Source organism: Triplophysa rosa, linkage group LG2 (genome assembly GCF_024868665.1).
Source record: "Triplophysa rosa linkage group LG2, Trosa_1v2, whole genome shotgun sequence".
In the NCBI taxonomy this organism is placed as follows: domain Eukaryota; kingdom Metazoa; phylum Chordata; class Actinopteri; order Cypriniformes; family Nemacheilidae; genus Triplophysa; species Triplophysa rosa.
This window is the reverse complement of record NC_079891.1, coordinates 29693894-29715359: the sequence shown is the minus strand read 5'-3', so window position 1 is coordinate 29715359 and position 21466 is coordinate 29693894. Positions and strand designations below refer to the sequence as shown.

Below are 21466 nucleotides of genomic sequence, written 5' to 3'. Positions count from 1 at the left end.
TACAGAATGATTTATATTTTACACACAATTATGGCAAATTCCATAAAAGCAAGAATTTGAAAGTTGAACATTTTCTTTGAAACGTTGAACAGAAACTCGTGCATTTAACGGTCACTACAGTATATTACACACAGTATATTTTCAATTAATTAAAAACCCTTCCTTTTGTTGAATATGTATTACTCCTTTTAATATGAATGTACATGTTAGCATGTAAAGCTTGATTTCCCAATAGGTCTTAAACATTTAAAGCAGTTTAAACATTATTACATATCTCAAAACATTCTTAAACAGTTCAAGCCAATGACAGTTAAATTCAGCTCCACTTAGACAAACGACAGACAAAGTTTGTAAATTGCAAACATCAGGGGAAACACCAAAAAAATTACCAAATTATAATATATTTTTTATAATATATCCACATACATCTCCAATAGTTAAGGCTGTAATGGCAAACCATCCATGAGAATTTTGGGAAGCGAAAATGTTTTTAAATAATTGAACATCGTATCAACACAGGCAAAAAAAAAAGGCATCAAAAAGTAACAATATTTTACATCTGTCCATACCTGAAAGTAAGTTAGCTTTCTATTATCAGTTGTGCAAAATCAATACCTTTCATTTATATTATAAATATATACGTAAAACACACTCGACTGTACTTTCAAGAGCACATTCATCCATTCTATGTTACATTATTTTCCAAGATATTTTAACAGAATTATTTATCAGTTCATTTACTTGAGAAACCTGTAGCTGTATTTAAGATTTTTTTACCAATTTTAAGGCGCAGCCCTAAATACATTTTATTCTGTATTTTATTACAGCATCAAGACGATATTTACAGGATCTCGCATTCGCAAACCAGACGTCAGTTGATATTAGATGACCTGATGTGATACGCGAGTCGTTACCCTGTACAAAAGGGCAACTGCTTTCTCCCACTTTCACACAAATATTGACACATTTGGGGGTTAATGTCCTGAGTTTGAAACTGTGGGCATTACAGGAGTTAAAGGGACAGTTCACTCAAAAAGAGCAAAAAAGTCATAATTTATCTGCTCTCAAGTCCTTCAAAAATTGTGCAAGACTTTTTGTTCTGTGGTGCACAAAAGAAGATATTTTGCGACGTCTCAGGGGTTTTGTGTCTATATACAATGTAAGTCAATGAGTGCAAATGTTGTTTGTATCCGTCTTACAGGTTTGGAATCACATAATGGTCAGTAAATAATGAAAGAATTCAAATTTTTGGGTGAACTATCCTTTTAAGGAGGCCATGGTGCAAATTACAGTATTGGAATCATAGCCTCCAAGGTCTCATTAATCCTCACAATGTGACAAACAGTGGATGTAAACAGACTTGTGGGTAAAGTGGTACACAGTATATAGTGTATAAAGACAGGACATTGTCAGCATCGCTATAGACTTTCTATCAGAACTATTCATCTCCTGGGGTTTGAGTTGGGCTAGACAGCGTCCCTCTAGGATCAAGTTGAACAGCCCTGCTATTAAATGTACAATTTTCAAAACTAAGAATGTTGATCAAGGATCTGTTTTTGCCGATTATATCATTGGAAAAAACAGAATACTAGAAAGGGAAAAGCTAATATGTGCTTGAGATGTTTGATAAATAAGGGGCCTACTTTTGTTGATAATAAATGCATAATATTGCATTGGGAACAGCTCAATGTTGGCTTGAACAGGCGTCTGTCCAGCGACGGAATGAGAGATTCGCTCATTCACAGGCACAGAGGAATGGAAGAACAGTTTAGCTGCTAAATTCTCCATGCAGTGAGTACTACCACCAGACGGATATGCAAAATGTGCGCCGACCAATCAGGCCCCTAGTTACTGTAACACTGAAAGTCTGGTGCCCTGGATGTCATCTGTTCATCAGATATATTTTTCACACTCCTGCAGAACTAAGCAGCCTAGCAGTAGCCCTCACTGATCCGTTTCTGCACCTCTCGTGAGATGAGAAAGGAAACGACTGGAAATCACAACGTGAACATTGGGTGGGCGACTTCTGTGAATTGCAAGCGAGATGAACATTGAGCTTTGAGAGAGAGCAGCTCCATGTAACTTATAATAAATAGTGACAAAAGAACAAAAACAAACAAACAAACAAAAAAACACCAATATTACCCCAGAAGAATAAAGCTGTGGTGCACACAATCAGGTTTCACCTAAACATTCTTGGTGAAGATGGGAAAGCCAAATATTGGCAGTTGATAAGAAATAAAACAGTTTAACTCGTATTCTTTTTAAAAAGTGCCCAAAAGATGAAACCGAACTCTCCCAGCTAGTGTTTTTCAAGGATTTTTTGTGCATTACGAGAGCTGCATCTCCTGCTTCACATCATCATTCTCTTCTTTACTAGATGAATCTTTGCTATTGTCATCGAGTCCCAATCTGTGGAGCTGCTCCTCTGCGTTGGACAATGATGTCACCGTGACTGTGTGTTCCTCCATCTGTTTCTGAAGGCTGTCCATCTCAAGCCTGCGAGAAAAGACGATCGGGGAGATCGTAAGGAGATGCATATAACAAGCACCATCTGCTCTCTGGTTGTGCTAGCTTGATATTTATGAAATGTGTAAAATAATTCTGTCATACGGCATAGATATAAAGTCACGGAAAAAATTAAGAGATCGTTCCAAAATGATTTTAGAGTATTTTTGTTTAATTCTGCGAACTGGTAACAATATTTCTCCCAAATTTCAAATAAAAATATTGTTTCTATTTGCATTCATTTGCAGAAAATGAAAACTGGAGAAACAGGTCAAAATAACAGAAAAGATGCTCTGTATTTTTTCAGGTCTCAAATACTGCAAAGAAATCATGTTGATGTTCACTTTTAAGCAATACAACAGTAATATTTCAAAAATGATTTTTTTATGAGATGACCTCCGTTTAATATCACAGGTTTCATGTGTCTTGAACATGTTGGATGACTTTGTCACTCCTGAGGTTTGATTCTGTTGAAATTCACCAGACACTGGACTGGAATGGCAACAAAACATCTAGAAAGCCTGATTGAATGAAAATATGGAATGGTCTCTTAATTTTTTACGAGACTGTATATGGTCACATGTGCAAAAGCCTTACTTCAGCTGTTTCAGACAGTTGTGGAGGTTATTGAGAGGTTCTTTATTGACAGATGTCGAGGGCTTCAACAGTTCGTCTAAGAGCGAAGCTGGAACAGGGCAGTCTGGGATTTTTACCGGCGTCACTGGAGTCGACTCCCCCTTTAGTTCCATTCGCTGGTGTGGGGGAAGAATACGGAGCGAACATTTATTACACACTTAAAAAAGTTATTGACCATTCCCAAGATTGCTAACAAACACAAACATTACGTTCTTTAAGAAACTAAGCTGAAGTCTCTCCTTCTCGGAGGTTTTGTGAGAACATACACAGTAGATCAACGTTACCTTCCTCATCTTCTTGTTTTTGAGGTCCTGTTTGAGCTGGTTGTTCTGCTGAAGAACCGTCTTCATGCTGTTCCTCAACTCCACCACTTTAGCCTGCAGCATGAACTTATCCTTCCGTGTGCCGTTCAGCTCCTCCTGGACCATCTCCAGCTCCACCTTTATCCTCTACACATGACAGAAAATAATCAAGATGAATGAGGAGCTACATAACATAATAATAAACATTACTGATCAACCTTAAAGGGACAGTTCACCCCAAAAATTCTGTCATCATTTACTTACCCTTAGTCCCCCAAAAGGCCCCCAAATCTAGCCCTTTTACAACATGTAATATAAATCTTAGGAGTCCACAGAATGTGTCTGACGTTTCAGCTCTACATACACCACAAATCTTTTATTATACTGTTTCCTACAAAGGGATGGGTATTGTTAAGATTTTAACGGTATTACCATTATCGGTCCGGTACTTTAACAGTATTCTTATCGGTACTTTTTGATATTAAAATAAACTAATTAGGAACAGAATTAACATTGCTTTATTTGAATTAACATAATTAACAATAAATAAATAATTAAAAATAAATCAAATAAACAATTTACAACAAAATAAATTATATTTTTCAAAAATTCTTCCTTAATCCTTGGGGAATCAAGAGATGAACTAGACTGGGCTAAGCAGTCAAAACCAGTGCATTTCTCTGTCTGTACATGATGCGCTTTTGACAGGTGCTTTGACAGATTACATGCGTTTCCACCCATACAAGCAAAGGTTTTGTTGCACTTGTGGCAACGAGCATAGTCACTGTCAGCATCAACTTTTGTGAAGTGCAACCACACTTTTGAACGTTTAGTTCTCTCCACCGTCGTCGCGAATTAAGAGCGTCTTCCTTCTGTGCGGCTGTTCTTGTGTGTGCGCGCTGTGTAAACAAACTGCGCGAGAGACACGTGACGTGCCGCCTCGCGCGCTCTGCTAGTAATAACGAATATGCACGCGCCAAAGACTAAATTCTTGGTGTTGAAAATTAGAAACTATTGTTGAGATAAAATGTGCAAGATAACGTTAATGTAGCAATAACAAATACGATTTTTTTCCTGAGGACCGAAAGCAGAACCGATAAGGGCGGAGCTTATCGATGCTCCGGTCTTTCATAATTTTGCCCCGGGGCCCGTTTAATACCGGGTTTCGGTACCCATCCCTACATGTCCATTTTTGCCTGTGAGGAAAAACAGGCTGTTTTGGTGTGTGTCTCTTTTGGTGTGTGTCTCTTTAAATGCGAATGAGCTGCTGGTCTCCGCCCCCTTTCAAGCAGAAAGCGCAGGGCTGTGCGAGCCGGTGCTTCAAGTAACAACAGAATTGAAGGGAACGGTCATTAAGCGAATGAGAAACACCGTCTCATCTTTAAAACCCAATGTAGCATATCTATAAAAAACGAAAACATGCTCTCTATGAGTGAATGAACGCACAAGCGCGTTATGTCTTTTCAACGTACACATTGTTTTTATATGTGACAATACACAGGACAAACCAGTCAAATGTTTAAAAACTGAAAACACGACCCATTATGAATCCAGCATTTTACTAACATTCGTTTGTGAAGCATCCCGGTGTAAAGTGACTTCACCTGATGTCTTCTGTGCATTCCGTTGAGAAATAAAACTATCCACAGCGTCTACAGAAGCTCGATGTCGGGAGTAAATGAAGACTTATGTTCAGTCTTGCATTCAACAACAAAACACCTTGTTTGTTTACAAAACATTCTTGTAGCTCACTGCAAGTAGTCCAGCGTGAAAACTATGGCGGACAGTAACTCGATGAGGGTGGAGACAGCAATCCACCAGCAGTCATAGGGAGGGCTCAACCAATGTGTGATGTCAGATAACAGAGAACGCCAACAGCTCGTTCAAGAGGACAGTTGAGGTTTATTGGTGATTTAAAAAAAATGAATGAGTGGATTTTTATCATTCTAGGGTGGGGCTGTACACACACTCCTGACACACAGATATGTTCAAACAACATTTAAAAGTGCATTTTCTGGATTAGGGGGCCTTTAAGTTGTTCCAAACGTGTATAAAGTTTGTTGTTCTGCTGAACACAAAGGTATTTGAAAGAATGTTTGTAACCAAACAGTTCTGGGGCACTATTCACTATCATAGTATGGAAAAAAATACTATGGGAGTCAATAGTGCCCCAGAACTGTTTACAAACATTCTTCCAAATATCTTTGCGTTCATCAGAACAAAGAAATGAATACAGATTTGGAATAACTTGAGGGTGCGTAAATGATGACAGATGTCATGTTTTGGTAAACTCCTCCTTTAAGCAAGTTATCTTTACATTCCCAGACAATGTGCAAAGCAAGACAACGTTGTGGAGCGTCTGACCTGCAAGGTGTCCCGAACGGAGTCCATCTCTCTCTGGTGACACTGCTCCACCATCTCCAGTTGCTGTTTCTGCGTCTCGATCTCCCGCTGTCTCTGCTCCACTTCCCACTTCAGATCTTCCACCTGCAGGGACGCAGCATATGGGATACAGTGACTCCGAGTGGGAAGTGGGTGTGCAATGTTGCTATTTATATTGTGTCGTACCTCTTGGTTGGTGAGGGGCTGTTTATTGAGCTCATCGTCAAGTTGCTTTTGAAGGATCTGAAGTTGTTCGTGAGCATCATCCAACTCCTCCTGGAATCGAGCAACCTCCTCTGAGCGCTTCTCATCTTGAGCTCTGTTCAGGGAAATGAAACATACAAAGGAATTGAATAATTGTAATTGAAAACAAAACAAAAACATCTATTATAAATGATGTTTAAACCGAATAATGTATATTTATTAGGGCTGTCAAACGATTAACTCTTTCCTTGCCACTGACCAGTAATCTTATCCTTCAAAAATCAAGGGTTCCCTGCCAAAGACAAGTTATTACAGGGATCGGCGTCTGTACTGGTGTACAGCAGGTGGCGCTGTTACACACCTTTGGAAAAAGTACAGAATCTCTGAACCTAGAACGTATTCTGTTTTTTATCTGTTATCCCTAATATTTATTTTAAGTTAAATTGCAACACCCTGGATAATATGTTTTTTAACTGCTCTATAATTGTAGTGCTTTGTAACTTACGCAAGCATCTTGGCTTCTTTCTGCAGTGCTTTGACCAGCTCCTCTTTGGCCTGCAGATCTTTCTTGATCTCGCTCAGTTCCAGCATGGCTGCCCTGTAGTGCCTGCGGTTGTGCGCTGCCTCCAGGTTGGCCTCGGCCACCTGCACGAAACACACAAACACACACATGACCAAAACAAAACAAACTAAAGCCTTCGGGAGCTCTAAAGGGGAACTGGAAATGTCAAGCAGCTGCTGTGGAGTTCACGAGATGTGTGACTATTACACAATGTATTAACCTGCTCTGTGAGATCCTTGACTTTGATTTTCTCCTTTTCTAGGGCAGCCTGGAGTGTCTGCACCAGCTGTCTCATCTGTTGGTCCTCCTCTTCTTTACGCTTTAATACTGCCTGAACCTACATTATAGTGATTCAGAAAGACCACCATGATGTCAAAAAGCATTCGACAGTAAGGAAATCAGTGATAATATTCCTGCTTTGGGTTTTATTAATTGCAAAGATTCTGTCATCATTTATCTACCCGCATGTCGTTCAAAGCCTGTATATAACTCTTTCTTCTGCAGAACACAAAAGATATTTTGAGAAATGTCTCAGTGGTTTTATGTCCATACAATATAAGTCAATGGAGGCCAATGTGGTTTGGTTTTTGACATTCTTCAAAATATATTCTTTTGTGTTTTGCAGAAGAAAAATGATACAGGTTTGGAATTACATGAGGGTGAGTGAATGAAGGAATTTTCTTTTTTTGCATGAAATTAAATATCAGTTGAAAGTGATGACGTCATGATGCCGTTTCACACCTGCAGGTTGAGCTGCACCAGGTCTGCTTCTCTCTTAGCCAGCGCAGCCTCTAAAATATTGGCATGTTCCCGCAATGCACTTTGGGATTTCCCAAGCCCGGAAAGTTTTCCTTTCTCGTGCTCCAACTCGAGCGCAAGCTTCTTATTAGCATCCTCCAGACGACGGATTCTCTTTTTAAAATTGCGTGACTCTTGCAGCTGTGGGAAAGAAAAGTGGTAAAAATCTTCATGTTTTAGTTCTTCAAGACACAGGCTGAGCTGTATAGAACCCTAACTAAAAATTTCTTTAGGGAATGAGTTTCCACTGACCTCGTCCTCTAGTTCCATGACCTTCTCCTGATATTCTTCCAGCTCGGTGCTGGTGAGGGTGATGACCTCTTGAAGCTCTTTCTCAAGCATGGCTTTACTCTGGCTTACTGCCTTCAGCGCTCCCTGCAGGGACTCCACTTTGGCCTGATGCATTTACAACAAACACGCAAAAAAAAAAAACGTGCCCTGTAGTTTACTCATGGCATCACTTTAACATTGTAACGGTCATGATTGTGGTTTAAAGACAAGGTCAAGGGTTATAATCACAGTGTTTCAAAGCTTTTGCATCTTTGCAAGTGTGACACCTTTAATACCAATTTACCTGAAGTTCCTGACTATTTCCTCCCTGAGAAACCTGAGCTTTCACTTTCTCGAGTTCGGCCTCTGCCATCTCTTTGGCCGTGAGGGTTTCCTGTAGCCTACGGCTCAGAATACCGACTGCGTTCTCATAGGCCTTATGCTTGGCCTTCACGTCCTTCTGCGCGCTGGTCAAATCTGTGCCCAGACGTTTCATCTTTACCTTCTGCTCCGAGATGGACCTGCGAGAGGAATTAGCAAGAACGTTACAAAGAGTCGATGGCATTACAATCGTATGATCGCTATGGAAACCCTTATGGCAGGGTGGAGGGTGTGATGGTGACTCACTTCCTGGCTTCATCTTGCATTTGTTCTATCCTCTTTCTCAGATTTTCATTCTCCTCCGTCACTGCAGCCAGCTGGCTCTGGTCGAACTGAAAAGACTAAAGCAAACCATGTGGAGACCATTAAAAATCGCCGACGGATGCATCAAAGGTCGTATTTTTGAAACCGAGATTGATGCTGTGTGTGTACCTGCAGTTGAGAGTCAAGTTGGTCTCTTTCTGTTTGTACAGATTGTAGGTGGGCTTCCAAGCCGTTCATTTGTTGCTGGACTCGCTCCACTTCCTTCAGCAAGCGAGCCTGTTCCTGCTCGGCACTCTTCTTCTCCCCATCCATTCTCAGAAGTTCCTGCTTCAGGTCTTTAACCTCCACTACCAAACGCTTCTTAGATGCCTTCAGCTCAGAGATCAGCTGATCTTTAGAGCTGGCGTCTCTCCTGTACGCTTCAACCATCACCTTTAAACATAAAGGATAGTTTTTGTGAAAAGGGCCGATTTGGTTTTTGGTAGACCACACTTGAGATATCTAGGGCACATACCTTTTGATGCGTGAACTGCTCTTTTAGTTTCTGAGCTTGTTTTTTTAAGGTGCCATTCTCTTGTTGTAAAGATTCGATCTTGTGGACAAAAATAAAACAAAGATTTGCATCACAAAAAGCTACACTAAAAAGCTCTGGCTTCGAAATGCCCAATTTCAGCTGTAAACCGCTCTCACCTGTGATGCTTTAACCTGCACTTCCTGTCTGAGCTGATCGAGTGTATCGGAGGCCACCAAAACTCCCTCTCCAAGCCTCTCAGCTCCTTCATCCAGCTCGCTTTTATCAGCACGGGCTGCCTGCAGAGCCACTTCCAGGATGATTTTCTCGTTCTGCAGATACTGCAGGGTTTCCTCTTTAGCCGTGGCGTCTGTCTGCAGTTCCTCCAGCTGCGCCTGGAGCTCCTGATAATGTGCTTCCAGCTGGTTGAGGGCCTGTTCTTTGGTTTGGAGGTTCTCCTGAGTAGCGGTGAGCTGCTTCATCAGCTCCAAGTGCTCACGCTGGAAAGACTCCAGCTGGGCGTCTTTTTGGGAGAGAGTGAGTTTAACCTGGGCAGGAAGAAATTGATCATGTTAGGTTTTATTAGGGGACAACTGAACCCAAATCGAACCAGCCCAACACAGTTTTATTCAGAATAAATGGGTCAAGTAACTGAAGTAGAATTGTGTTAATCTGGAGGTACCTGCTCTAGCTCTCTCTCCAGCGTTGTGGCCGTGTTGGCCAGTTTAAGCAGATTATCTCGTTCCTCCTCAAACTCCTCCAGCTTGTGATGAAGATCTTCCTCCACCATCGTCTTTGCTTCCTGAATCTGATGTATGGCTGCTTCCTGTGTTAACATATCAACCTAAAAAAGAGACAGTCCGTTTATTATAATGTCCTGGCAAGAGTGACTGTAGAGTATGACACTAAATCAAAAATATTATGATGAAGAGAGAAAGAGGTTTAGTGTGCCAGACCTCAATGTTCTGTAGCTGTACGGCAATCCGTTCCTTTTCTTTAATAGAACGATGTTTCGTCTCTGTGAGTTGGTGAGACAGCGTAACGTTCTCCATCTTTAGATTTTCCAACACGCCAATCTGAGTCATCTGGCCTGCCTGAAAGTAAATATACAAATAAACGCACAGCACAGCTGGTCATTTTACATCTAAACGGTTCTGACAAACACAGGATTCTAAAAATGTACACATTCTTTTAAATAAAAACTAGGGATGTAACAAAACTACATGTTTCAAAATCGCCTGCTGGTCGACTAATCTACTACGACCTTGGGCTTCTGGTTGACTTCACCTGCACGATTTTAGCAACGTAGGGCTGTCAAACAATTAATCGCCTTCAGAATAAAAGTTTGTGTTCACATAATATGTCTGTGTACTGTGCATATTCATTTTGCATTCATAAAAACATACACATACATGTATATATTTAAGAAAAATATTAAATTAATAAACATTTATATTTCATTGAATTCTTGATAAATATACATGTATACATATTTAGGAAATATTTACATGTATTTATGAGTGTATGTGTTTATAAATACAAAATTAATATGCACAGTGCACAGACATATATTGTGAACACAAACTTTTATTCTGGATGCGATTAATCGCGATTAATCGCGATTAATCGTTTGACAGCCTTATTAGCAACGTCTTGCGTCTTCCACCTTGTCTTAAACATAAATTCACATCACCTGCAGGATATACATACCTGCATGTTGGCCATTTCTCCCTGCAGTCGTACACGTGCCTGCTGAGCCATTGTGAGCTGCTGCTGGTACCAGAGGCGGAGCTGCTGTAGGGAGTCCACCTCCGCCTGTGACGTCTTCAATCTGCTCTGCAGAGCGTTCCTCTCGCTCTGGACCCGCTGAAGCTGCGTCTGCAGACCTCCCATTTGCTGCCGCAGATCAGAAACTAAGTAGAGAAGCAAAAAATTTGCTGGTCACCTATTTGGTGTGCACTATTAACACTGACAAATACTGACGTTTTGTGTCTTTAGCATCTTTCTCTACCACTTCATTCTCACCTGTGTTGTCCTTCATATTTAGACTAAGCTGCATCTCCTCCACTTTACCCATCAGTCTCTGGTATTGCTCTTCAGCCACTTGCAGGTCGTTTCCCAGTGAGGCCAGGCTGGCGTTCTTTCCCTCCAAACTGGCCTGGAGGTCCACCATGGCCTTCTCCAGCGTCGAGCAGTTGGAGCGTAGCGTGGTGACCTCAGAGGTGAGGGTGCTCTGCCTCTCCTGACTGGCATTGGTCTGCTCCACCTGGCCCTGCAGCCGTGCGCTCACTGTGGCCAGCTGAGCCTGGAGCTCAGTCTTCTCTTTCAAAGCCTGAAGATGAGAGGTGCTTTCAGATGGTGCAGGTATATGACAACAATGTTTATAAATAAGTGTATGTAAAATGCAGAGTTGAAATGATGTTAAGGAGTGACATTACAAAGAGATGTTCAAAATAGGTCCCGGATGCTAAATATGTCAACAAAATTTCCAATCACAATTGTATCGTAGAGAACCGTGTAATAAATTTGAATCTTGCGTTAAACACAGTAGTTGACAATAGTGATGTCAAACTTCTTTGCCCAATTTTCAAAAATATTATTAAAGATGTTACTAAAAAAATAATAATTTGTATGCATTTTGCATAGCTGTGACTGGTGAGTAAGCTGAAGATCAGCTTTTGAAGAAAGTTTGGTAAAACTTGGTAAAACTTTTACATTATTTAGACAGGGCCCAGGAGAATGACTCAAAAACAAGAGAAGATCAACAAAATATTAATAAAAATATATATTATAATTGTTAATAAAATAAAAATAATAAAATTGTAATCAATGTATGCTTTATTTCCTGCAAGCGTTCGGTTTTCTATGCATTTTTTGTACATTAGAATAAAACCTGCATTCCCTGAAATGCTGTAGTTTGCCTTTTTTCTCCAAAAAATTATATCAAATTATCACCCTTTTGTACTACAGTCCCCATATTTTAATGTTTTAAACAAACCTAAGAGGGAATTCCAAGCAAATATTGCACAAATATGCCCTCTGGACACCATTTCTGGCCACTGCCATATAGGTTCTGTTGGCGATGTATATTTCAGCTGTTCGTTCTTGAGAGTCTATCATCAACCCACCTGATTGGCCTCGGATGAGAGAGATTCTAGCTGTCCCTCTAATCTCATTTTCTCCTTCAACACCTGGAGCATCTCATCATGAGTGCCCATCACCGAGCTGCCATACGACACACTATCAACACACACACAATAAACAGATTAGTAATGTTTCGCAACAAACATTCTGGGAACGAATAAACTAAAGAAATGCAATCATAAGTAACACACCTGCTGGAGAAGCTGTCTCTCCGACTACGTGGCTCCACACTGCCTTCTCTCTCCTGTTCCAGTTCCTCCACGTGTCGCTCTTCAGTGGCTGCCTGCAGGACTTCCTGTAGCGATGGGAAGTGGCCCATGGCCTCTGGAGCGATCTCTCTCCCTTCTACATTATATGGAGCTCTCGGCCTGTTTACTATTGCTGCTATCATATTATACGTCCCTGTAGTAGACACGCTACTGTAGGATGAGCTATCGCTGTCATTACCATCAACCCTGAAACCAGATTCGCTACCATCCACCTCAGAGACGTTGTCTCTGATTGGCGGAGAAGATTCCAAATGGACATTGGACTCAGAGCTAATGCTGATTTCGGAAACCGTGGAGACGGAGCTGATGGTGGAGTGCAGTGAAGTGAACGACGCTTCGGCAGAGGCGGAACCCGCACCTCCTGATGCCTCCGTGTTTTTGCCGTCAGGTTCAGGAGATTTGTAATCGGCGAGAGAATGAATCTTGTTGGAGCGGGATGATTTGGATTTCTTTTCCTTTGTTTGAGGGATTCCCAGGCTGCCCAGTTTGGGGCCACGAGGAACGCTGGTGCGCAGAAAGGAGTATTCCTTCGTCATGGAAACGGTACTGGCCCGTGGTAGAGCCTCGGGATGGAGCATGAGCTCCGGGTCCAGAGTGCTGAATTGGCGGCTCTTAGGGGTGGAGCGATGAGTCTGAGGGAGATACGGAAGCAGCCATTACCCACAACAGAACATTTGTAACGACTAATTGTTGTCACCTACTCATGTTAATGTTGACTCAACAGTTTTAGGATAATTTTTGCAGCTCAACAACATTGGCCCCTATTCACTTATTCTATATGGAGTTTTCATGTGGCTCGTTTGGTTCAGCATTGAGTTCATAACACAAAGGCAATAGGTTCGATTCGGAGGGAATATACATACAGACAATGTAATGTAAGTTGCTTTGGATAAAAGCTTCTGATAAACACATAAATGTAAGGAAAAAAATCTGTACTTGTACTCCAGGCAAGTACAAAAGTCAAGGTTTCAATGCATGAATGACAGTCATTCCTAAACATGTTATTAACTGACTCACTCTCTCTTTGTGCCGTTGTACTCTGTATTGTTTAAGCTGTTCCTCTAGACGCCGACGAGCCTCCTGACGGATCTTCTCTTCATTTTCCATCTCCATAGATGGTTCCTTAGATGCTACAAGAGCAACACGGTCAGTAAACACAAAGACACCTTGCTGCATCAAAACATTCAGATGAAAGGTTTCGATATTGTCAACCAAGCTGTAATGGATTAGATTCCAAAAGCTATTGATTTTTTGAGAGAAAATAACAGCTCATCAATCCTGAAACATGCTTGTTTGTCAATGTCTTTTCCAGGGGTGGGAATCGAAAGATGGTTCCATAAAAAGTAAGTAATATTTATTTAATATTCAATATTCAAGACCAAATAGAATATTTGAATACTTGAATATTTATTGAGATATATACATATACACTTATATTCTTTTGATATGATTTTCTGTATTTTTTTTGCAGAAGAAAGTCACTGGTGATTTGATAATGCAAGAATTTAAATTTTTGGGTGAACTATCCCTTTAAGATTTCCATCCCTAGAATAATCCCTAAGAATTAAAATACAGCATGTGAGCCCTGCTGCATCCCATGAGCCATTCCAGATATATTAGATGAAAAGTCATTCCATTTCAGCCACAGTTAGTTTGTAGTAGTTTACCCATGTGTCATATTCAAGCCAAACTGACTTGAATATTGACAATGGGCATTCACCAATCTTCTCTCGGTCATCTGAACAACATACACTGCCTGTTTTACCAGAAAAAACAACCCCAGAAATTAATGCAATTTTTCCACCATAACACACGAGCAGATATTAGAATTGCCATGAACGACAGACGTCAAAATCCTCACAACCCCGAGAGACTACTAAACCTTAAAAAAAATAAAATAAAATAAAAAGAGGAGGACGAATTTAACACAAGAGGGACATTCCTACAAAAATCTCTTTGCAAGCCAAAAGAGAGCAGGCAAAAATAGGTTACACTAATTAGGGAGAGTTAGCCCATATCAGCCTCAAAAGCCAATCTCTTTAGCAAACTGAGGAATTACAAAGTAAGGAAGGGGTGACTTGGGGGGATTATCCAGTATTATGTGCTTACACAATTCCGTCTCCTGCATAGGAATACTTAGTCTGAGCGATTGCAATGCATCGCCCTTGTGAACAGAGCCCTCAGACTTCTCTAGGTTGTCAGGGAAACTGGCCACACCTGGATCCGGCTTGGCGCTCAGGGGGGAGTCGGAAAGCCGGCTGCCTGGGGATGGAGTTGCCAGAGGTGGGGTGTCTCCAACAGGTTCCTGACCCTCCACCGCGGCCTCTCCATTTGGTAACGGCTCAGACTTGACATGGCCTACAAAGAAAGAAAGAAAAATTCATGAAAAAGTAAACCAAAACCATTCTCATGCGAGTGTACACCATTAAATATTTGTCAAAAGTAAAATAAGTAAAAAGCATTTCGCAAACTAGAATAATTACATCTCAAAATCATTTTTGAGGATACGAGCAGTGATTTTGTCCACAACTTCTCAACGTGAAAAACAAGAAGCGTAGCTTGAAAGTCTTCCTTTGAGCAAATCTCGCAGAACAAGTCAGACAGCCAAATCAAGCTACGGAAACCGGCGACAGAAGCGAGCGAAGTCTGTTAATAGATCTACAGTCCAAATATTCCTTACAGAACAAATAGCATTTATTAAACCTGAGAAAAAAATCTTAAAAGCCAAGTGACGCAGTAAACTGCAAATGTTCACTTTGAAATGTTGCCAGATTTGGAATAAAACAGCAAACAACAGCCATAAGCTTAGCAGTGTATACTTGGCATTCTCGCATTGTTAGCATAAATAGTTGATAATAAAGCATATAACATGTTATAATGCGTGTGTTTAATGCACACTGGCATGCAAGTGTGACAGTAATCAGAAAGTATGACTGAACAGCTTCAAATGAAACTAGCCATCTAATTCACATACGGAGCAAAACATCTGTTTACAAATTGAATTACATACTGGCCGAACTAACAACTGAACAACAAAAACTCACCATTTGGGATTTTCTGTGATGTGTCCAGTCCTCCATGCTTCAGAGATTCTACAGTATTGCTGTCTGGATCTTTGCTGGGTTGCGTATCTGACTGGTGAGGGCCGGCCTCGCTCGAGGCCACTTCTGCATTTCCATTTTCCATATCGCGTTAAATACAGATGCTGCTTCAGCATCCATGAACACAAGGTAAGTCTCAGTAGTGCGATGCGCCTTTACTTCATGCTCGGCAAACTTTGGTTAAAACTGTAGGCTGGGCTTGATGAAGGTGCCTTGAGAGTCTGTAAAATAAGAGCAAGTGTTTTAATGGGCCAATATGTGAGAAGAGTGCACGTTTTATTGCTCAGAGCAACCTGGAATTATGTGTCTTTGTAATATAGTCTAGGGCAAAATGCACAATTCTCTTTATGTTATTGATGGAGAATGTGGTACTGGCTGTTTATGTATACTTGGAAGTTGGTCCATAGTTAAGGTATCTGCATTTGCTGCCTCTCATATTTACAGCTCGTAAGGATAAAAAGAAATAAAACGGTCTTTAATAAGATAAAAAGTTGATTTATTATAATAAAAAGGATTAAAATGGACTTAACTATTATCCTATTTAAACAGCTGTGGTTCAAATGACATTTTGCTGTATGTCTGTGTCATGACAACCCCGTGACTGACTGACAGGAGTTCAGAGGACGTCTGTCCGAGACACGATATACACAGACATCAGAGTGGCGATTTTCGTGCCACACAAGTGTAAGTGATTCGACAGGAGCGCAGCGGTTTAATTATAACCCAATTTATATATTGTAATGTTCAATTAATACAACTGTCAGTCAGACACGAAAATACATGTGACACAAGTTTAAAAAAATTAGCTAAAACTAACGTTAAAAAAAATGACAGACCAGACTGTCAAAAGCATGAAAACCTGTTTGATGCTTTCACTTTAAACTAACGTTACTATGCCTTTTATTTTGGTATAATAAATTAAACTGGACTAACGTTAATGCACAGACACAAACCAAATTAACCAGCAGCATCGACACGTTTTTACTCTTGAGATTAGATGTCAAAGCAAAGATATTGAGTGTTTTAAATAAATCTCTGATCTTATTAGCAACAGTGTGTTAGCTGCTTAGCCATCATCGCGCGACATCCGGAAAGCTCATGCAACCGATGCGTGACACTGACACGAGACCCCACTACTGTAAGCAATAATCACGTCAAATAAACGGTGAACAATTAGTGTGGTGATAAGCATAGGCAACTCAAAGTAAATCACAACCTACCTTTCAGACGTTCCCCTCCCTGAACTACGTGGCTGTTTAGATTCCGTCCTTTAAAAAGATCCCACTGGTAACTTTACCTGAATAAAAAAGGTTCCGCCTAGACTGCTGCGTAGTTCAAATAGCGTAATGTTAAGAGTAGAAAGAGAATTCATTTTATTCATTAATATATTATCTATATTATTTCCCATGTAAAAAGTAAGCACACATTTATTTAATTGTTAAATATTAATGCAGTTAAGTGATATAAAATGTTGCTATACAAGTTCCAGGCAACTGCGTGTTTTAAAGTGCATACTCTATATAATGTGCTTTATTACTTTAAGCAACATTTTATTTTTTAATCATCGTTTTTATAACTGTTTTCAGTGCATGTTCGGTATTTGAACAAATTTCGTAAAACTACATTTTGCAATTAATGGTAAAACAACCCAGATCCCATTCGGTTTAAAACGAATGCAAAACACACACTGGCATATGAATATCAAACAGTCTTTTAATTTAGTTTGTTTACAACCCTTTTACATTATTAATAATTAGTTGCCACTATAAAATGAAATTTTTAATTATTAAATGCCATTGTAAATTAAGAGACCTGCTGCTTTTATCAAAAATTGGGAATGTGGGGAACGTAATGTTCTTCAAACATATCAAACCTGGAAAAAAATACTAAAATGCACAAAATTAAAACAAAAAAGCAAAAACATGAAAAAAAAACCTATGAGCCGTAGGTGTTGTGTGAAGTCATTTAAAGATTGCCTTTAGCTATCCAATTCAAATATTCTTCTTTCTTCTGGATAAAACCCTTATGGAACGATAAACATGTTCGATTCTGTGATAATAGCTGCTTCCTATTCCAAATCCTAACTTTGTCATGTTAAAAAGCATAATCATTTCAAATGCACAATGCAAATCCATCTAACAAAATTTTAAACACTTTCTGCTTCTCCAGCTTGCAGGACAAACAGTATGCAATAACCGAGTCAACCATTTTTTATTGTCTGGATTTCCATTTTAAACAGTAGTGGGTCACTCAAAGCAGGTTGAAAATGTCCTTCAGTTATTGATGACAGCGCCAACACTTTTGTCAGATTCACCCCTCCACAGAATATGTTGTGAAAAAAATAGTATATTAAAGCCACAGAGAAGTCAAATGTTCCTCATGTGACTTTATTGTAAAGAAAAGTCTACTCACACTCCCTATCAACTCACACAACCTGCTCTCATATCAGACAGTGCTCATCTAGAAACTCTCAATATAACTCTAAGTACAAAAGAAAATAAAAAAACAAAAGAGGTTACCCAATGTGGGAATCAATCAATAGCACAAGCCTTGTATCACAACATGTCTTGTCAATACACAAATACATGATAGCTGACGACTGGTCCACAATGTATGGGAATATGAAAGTCAATATGAGAGATTGCGAATGGGACAGATGATCACAACAGCTTGATGACAGAGAAAATGGACACATTAAGAGTGGCACCAAGGTCTTGTGAATTCAAGAGGCCAAAAAGGAAAAGTGTCCAATTTTAATTTTCAGAGTCTGTTGTAGAAAAGGGGAAAATGGCAAGTGGAGGATCCATATGATGCAACCTTCCTGGGCTCATTTCTTCTCTTCCTCCCCTGTTTTCTTCTCTTCCTTCTCTTCCTTTTCAACCTCCTCTTTTTTATCTTCTGAACTCTTTGTCTTGCCATCATTCACAGAGAGCTCCTCCAACTTCTCTGCCACTTTGTTTGGACTGTTAACGCTACCTGCGAGACAACAAAAATTAAACATTAAAATTGAAGCTTACAAGTTTAGCATACATTTTGCCTAAATCATAAAATTCCTTTAAACTTTTTCCGACACAAATAACTGAAACTACTGTCACGTTTACAAATGTCTGAGAAGATACGATCACCTGCTAAGTGAATGGCAAGGCGCTTCATAACAATCTGCATGTTACTGTAGCAGACAGAAAAAATTTAAGGCCGGATATTTCGGCCTTAAACAGAGTGAGTCTGCATTAAAACATGGTAGAGAAAATGCCATAATCTTACCCTCTAGAGACTTTTGGGCCTCCTCTTTGCATTCATCAAACTTCATCTTGAACTTCTGTGCATCTGCAACAGTGAAAAAAATAAAAATGGCACAAGCTAGCAGAGGATAGGCTAATGAACATTAAATCAACTTAAAAAATTGAAATAAATTGCATTATAAACTGTTTATATGTTTAATTTTTTCAATAGTTTCTGAAAATGACTTAAAAACAGCCCTAAAAACCTGCTTTTTATCATAGCACAACAAATTGCTATACTTTATAAGAAGCTGCATTAAACCCCACACCTGACTTACAATATTCCACAAGGTTATGGTTTTTGTAAACATCCACGGTAATTTATACTCACTCTCTGCATTGAGAAATCGGATAGCCAGAAGCTCTGGTTTGGGTTGTTCATCTGCAAAGTCAGCAAGTGTATTCCACACCCAGGCCCTGTCACTACCAGCATTGGGCTTTAGCTCCATCGACGGCATAACTACAGAATAAGACGCAATTCATAATTCATCAGAGCACCTAAATAAATATATGTGTTTATGTTTGGTATACAAGATCTGTTACACTTACTGTGGTGGTTGGCACAGATTTTGAGAGTGCGATCTCTTCTCATGAGAAGGCGGATGGAACCTCTCTCTTTGTGCCGAAGGAGTTTGACATCACCTGTTCCACGTTCCTTCCACTCAGGGGGGTCATTCTCACTGGCAAAACGATACAGCTTTGCCCTCCTGAACAATCAAAAAGAATGTCAAATAATTTTGAAGCTTAGGTATATATCTAGAAAACAATCCCAATGATGGGGTAACAAACAAAGCACAATAAGTGGTCATGGACTTGCATTTTGAAAAGTTCCTCTTCGTCCTCCTCTAAAGTTTTGACATCCTGCTCAGGAAGTGAGACTATGGGCTCAAAATGAGGGTCATGGTTGGACTCTTCTACAGTATCTGTGGGTGTTTCGGGATCATCTTGTGCTGCCTGGAGGGTGAAATTATGACAGGTGACATACAGCAGACAACTGTCTAGGAAAACGTAATGATCATAACGCGATGCAAATTTACAACAGAACTTCTAACACCGCACATGTGCTGAGCTGTACATGGTCCTGATCCCTTCCGTGCTTCCATACCACTCATCAGATCAGTGCAGTGAAAGGCCGTGGGTTTTGGAGGGATGGCTCTGTGGAGTTTGGCCTATTGTCTCCAAATTTGCTGCTGCAACCAAACTTGCACCCGCTTGTGCTTGTGATTGCCGTGAACTCAATCCTGATAATGCTTAGGGATTCCTCGCTCACGAGCACTTGCTACCCACTCAACGACAATATAACATCAACGAAGGCCTTGTATCTTGAATTTTGAGCTTTCTGACGAACTCTGACTGCATGTGTAGCTTTAGAAAGGCTCTGTCAGCCGAGTGTGTCCAATTACAATTACTGTAAAACATGCATTTCGCTAAATACTAGACTTTGCGTAAAATCAGAAAGGTTGCGTTTACGTTAAAAGTCCACCGTATGTCTTACACAGTCGGCTAGCATTTAACGTTAGGTTAGCGGTAACGTAAACTAAAAGCGCCCAGAGCGGCCTAAAATTATTTAAGTGTTTCTCGTGGCACAGTTTTAATCTTAACGAGCAAACATCGTTAAAAACACTGAAATCGTGACAGACATAAATTACATGAACGGTGTGAATAAACCGGCTTTGAACGTCACATGTGCTGCGGTTTAGGGATGCTAATGCACATGCTAACAATGTCGTAGCATGACAGCTTACAACTAAAAAACAAAAAACTAATTTACACAGAACATGAAATAGGTATGTTATTATAATAATAACATTTTTTTATAGTATATAATGTTTAAATCATTATCAGCACAAATGTATACAAAGACTGATTTTGATGGGCGTAACAGTTGTAACTGACATTGTAGTGTAATTTTAACTAAACAAACGCCTTCAATAGCGTTTAATAACGCGATTTCAAGCGGAGAGAGATTAATATAAACTTAAAATGCGGCGGTTTTGACGACTTTTTGCAAAACGCCTGAGAAAATTAGAGTACAACACACAGCCGGCTTTTCCCCTCTCTGTTTAATAAGACCACAATCAAAACATGTATAAACAAACAAATCCCCTCAAATAACCGTCTGTCACAGTTCGAAAGGGATAGGGGATGAAGATGACAACATTCTTACCTTCGTGTCCGCCATTGTTTTTGCAGATGTTTAACGATTAGAGGGAGTTCCTATTAGATTCGATCAGAGCCAGCTCGTGTGATTTCACTCCGACACTTTCGCGCGCGCCTAACCGGAGTAGAAAGCCGATGACGTCAGCGCACCCCGACAAAACGCGACATCAAGGCAAAGCGGCGCTCTAATTGCGCAGAGACGCACATATTCAACGATTATTAAATCCTAAAATGATGTTACTGTTGTTGTTGTTGTTATTTCTTTATCTCCATTAGCGGCATGGACTCTGAAATTAATTTCAGTAAAATTATTTTAAAGGGAAGCTGTGCTAAAGAACTTGTAAAGTCTATCATTGTGAATACCGAAATGAGCTACAAAAGTGTAAATGTAATGTGTTTTAGTGCAAAACCAAATTATATAATTTGAATGTGATACCAGGTTGCAAAGACTCCTTGCTTTCTAATTAGAAAATAATAAGAAAAAAGCTGTTTAAATAGTATTTATACCATTTCTTATTATTTGGGTTCTAAGCTTTATTGCACATGTGACATTTATTGCGCAACAAAGCAAGAATAAACAACACATCATCCTCTGGGAGAGCTATGTGAACACACTGAAATGCATTACCTTAAGAAAACTAAGGTACATGCCAATGTGACTTTCTTTCGTCTGTGAAATCCAAAAGAAGATAT

The 21466-nt window shown here is 39.9% G+C and overlaps 2 protein-coding genes and 1 non-coding gene across 4 annotated transcripts; all 3 read right to left on the bottom strand.

Annotated features, from left to right (window-relative positions):
- golga3 (golgin A3) lies at window positions 1-16615 on the bottom strand. 2 transcript variants are annotated; one of them, XM_057363310.1, is made up of 24 exons: window positions 16553-16615; window positions 15276-15553; window positions 14341-14589; window positions 13249-13361; window positions 12154-12863; window positions 11947-12058; window positions 10844-11150; window positions 10529-10731; window positions 9775-9912; window positions 9501-9662; window positions 8998-9366; window positions 8822-8899; window positions 8476-8739; window positions 8290-8384; window positions 7967-8183; window positions 7645-7788; window positions 7336-7533; window positions 6815-6931; window positions 6538-6677; window positions 6015-6147; window positions 5811-5933; window positions 3429-3593; window positions 3106-3260; window positions 1-2499 (listed from the first exon to the last, which is right to left on the bottom strand). In XM_057363310.1, the coding sequence occupies exons 2-24, from the start codon at window positions 15415-15417 to the stop codon at window positions 2331-2333; spliced, it is 4503 nt and encodes a 1500-aa protein (XP_057219293.1). In that variant the 5' UTR covers window positions 15418-15553; window positions 16553-16615; the 3' UTR covers window positions 1-2330. The 2 variants fall into 2 exon arrangements, with proteins under 2 accessions (XP_057219293.1, XP_057219302.1); XM_057363319.1 differs by having other exon boundaries at window positions 14449-14589.
- A 1088-nt stretch (window positions 16616-17703) lies between these two features.
- ranbp1 (RAN binding protein 1) lies at window positions 17704-20913 on the bottom strand. Its single transcript, XM_057357681.1, has 6 exons — window positions 20781-20913; window positions 19431-19567; window positions 19163-19320; window positions 18945-19073; window positions 18597-18659; window positions 17704-18308 (listed from the first exon to the last, which is right to left on the bottom strand). The coding sequence occupies exons 1-6, from the start codon at window positions 20793-20795 to the stop codon at window positions 18160-18162; spliced, it is 651 nt and encodes a 216-aa protein (XP_057213664.1). The 5' UTR covers window positions 20796-20913; the 3' UTR covers window positions 17704-18159.
- On the bottom strand, window positions 18432-18561 carry LOC130551452 (small nucleolar RNA SNORA77). The gene has a single exon (XR_008962617.1). It is a non-coding gene; the product is annotated as a small nucleolar RNA SNORA77 (small nucleolar RNA).
- Window positions 20914-21466: the final 553 nt, after the last annotated feature.